The sequence below is a fragment of the Tarenaya hassleriana genome, unplaced genomic scaffold (genome assembly GCF_000463585.1).
Source record: "Tarenaya hassleriana unplaced genomic scaffold, ASM46358v1 Cleome1757, whole genome shotgun sequence".
NCBI lineage: Eukaryota > Viridiplantae > Streptophyta > Magnoliopsida > Brassicales > Cleomaceae > Tarenaya > Tarenaya hassleriana.
In genome coordinates, this window is record NW_010965177.1 from 1 (window position 1) to 1,685 (window position 1,685).

The window sequence follows — 1,685 nt, forward strand, 5'->3', positions numbered from 1 at the left end:
TCGCTGTCTGGGTTCTTGAACACAGAGTCAACGAAGACTTCCGTGGACCGCCTCATCATCAGATCGGAACCAGCTTCTGGTTCTCCTTCTCCACCCTCGTTTTTGCCCACCGTAAATTCATACTTTTCTTCTATTTCAATCTGAGATATTTCCACAAAGAAACCATTAGGCATCAGCTGAGAAACATTTCAATGGCAGGGGAGAGAGTGGTGAGCAATTTGGCCAGGTTCGTGGTGATAGTGTGGTGCTTTGTGGTTTTAGTGCTCACTCAAAGCTATACGGCAAGCTTGACTTCGCTTCTCACGGTTCAACAGCTCCAACCAGCAGTCACGAACGTGAACCAACTAATCAAGAACGGAGATTATGTCGGCTACCAGTTAGGTTCCTTTGTGGTTGGAATTTTGAAGAATCTCGGCTTTGATGAGTCTAAACTCAGGGTTTACGATTCTGCGGAAGAACTGGACGAGCTTTTAACCAGAGGAACTTCCAATGGCGGAATAGCAGCAGCTTTTGATGAAGTGCCATATATGAAGCTTCTCCTTTCTCAGCATTGCTCCAAGTACACCATGGTCGAACCTTCTTTCAAGACTGCTGGTTTTGCCTTTGTGAGTTCTTTCCTCCTTTCCTCTCTCGCTGACACCAAGCTTGCGTTAAGTTGATTTCCCTTTGATCCATCTGCTTCTGGTTTCATGAATCCATAGGCGTTTCCAAAGGGCTCACCTCTTACGGGAGACATCTCGAGGGCAATCTTAAACGTGACTGAAGGAGAAGAAATGAGACAGATCGAGAACAAATGGTTCAAGAAACAGAGCAATTGCCCCGATCCAAACACTTCTCTTTCGTCAAACCGTTTAAGTCTCAGAAGCTTCTGGGGTCTGTTTCTAATCGCGGGAGCTGCTTCGTTCTTGGCCCTTTTCATCTTCTTGGCCGTCTTCTTTTACGAACAGAGGCACTCGTTGAACCGATTCTACGATGCTCAAGATTCAGGGTGGAGGAAACTCAGGGCTCTGTTAAGAATCTTTGACAAAAAAGACATGAGCTCACACACGTTTAGGAAGAGCAGTGACGATGTTCATAGCGTGATTTCCGTCGACAACACGCATTGTCCTCCAAGCCCTTCGACGTCGCAGAACACGCAGTGTCCGACAAGTCCATGGAGCCCTTCGAATAGATCGGACTTTTCTTTCCACATCGAGAGAGGACGATCTTCGACGGTGTTCACTTTAGGAACAGATCAACACGAGGAAGACCAAGTTGAAAGGCGGAGAAAGGAAGAAGAAAACTGCAGAACGAGTTCCTGTAGTGTAGGAGCTTAGAAGATGACAAAAAAATGTTTTTTCTCCGATGATTATTCTGTCGGAAAGGAGAGTTAGGAGGCATCACGTGACGTCATAGTATCAACCTGCTGAATCTTCTTGGTTGTATTATATTATATGGTATGGATGAATCCTTGAACGTGCGACTGAAGACAATGTCAAATCTTTATTTTTGATAGAAGTCATTCAAATTCAATGTCAAATGCATGAAATTCCATTCCCGACTTCTTGTACAATACGTTATCATGCCATGCCTCTTCAACGGGGTTCTTCACTCAAATGACCTAGATGGGTCGCATGTATTTCAGCTGTACACCAGAAAAAATATAACACATTTTTTTCTCCGTAAAAAGACGAAATTACCCTTAA

The 1,685-nt window shown here is 44.5% G+C and overlaps 1 protein-coding gene across 1 annotated transcript; it reads left to right on the top strand.

Moving 5' to 3' along the window:
- Positions 1–11: 11 nt before the first annotated feature.
- LOC104810227 (glutamate receptor 2.8-like) lies at positions 12–1,537 on the top strand (the record flags this gene model as incomplete). The annotated part of the gene is made up of 3 exons (XM_010536422.1): positions 12–111; positions 199–605; positions 702–1,537. Coding segments are annotated over 3 exons (1,122 nt in total), but the record flags the coding sequence as incomplete, so codon positions are not given.
- Between the last annotated feature and the right edge of the window lie 148 nt (positions 1,538–1,685).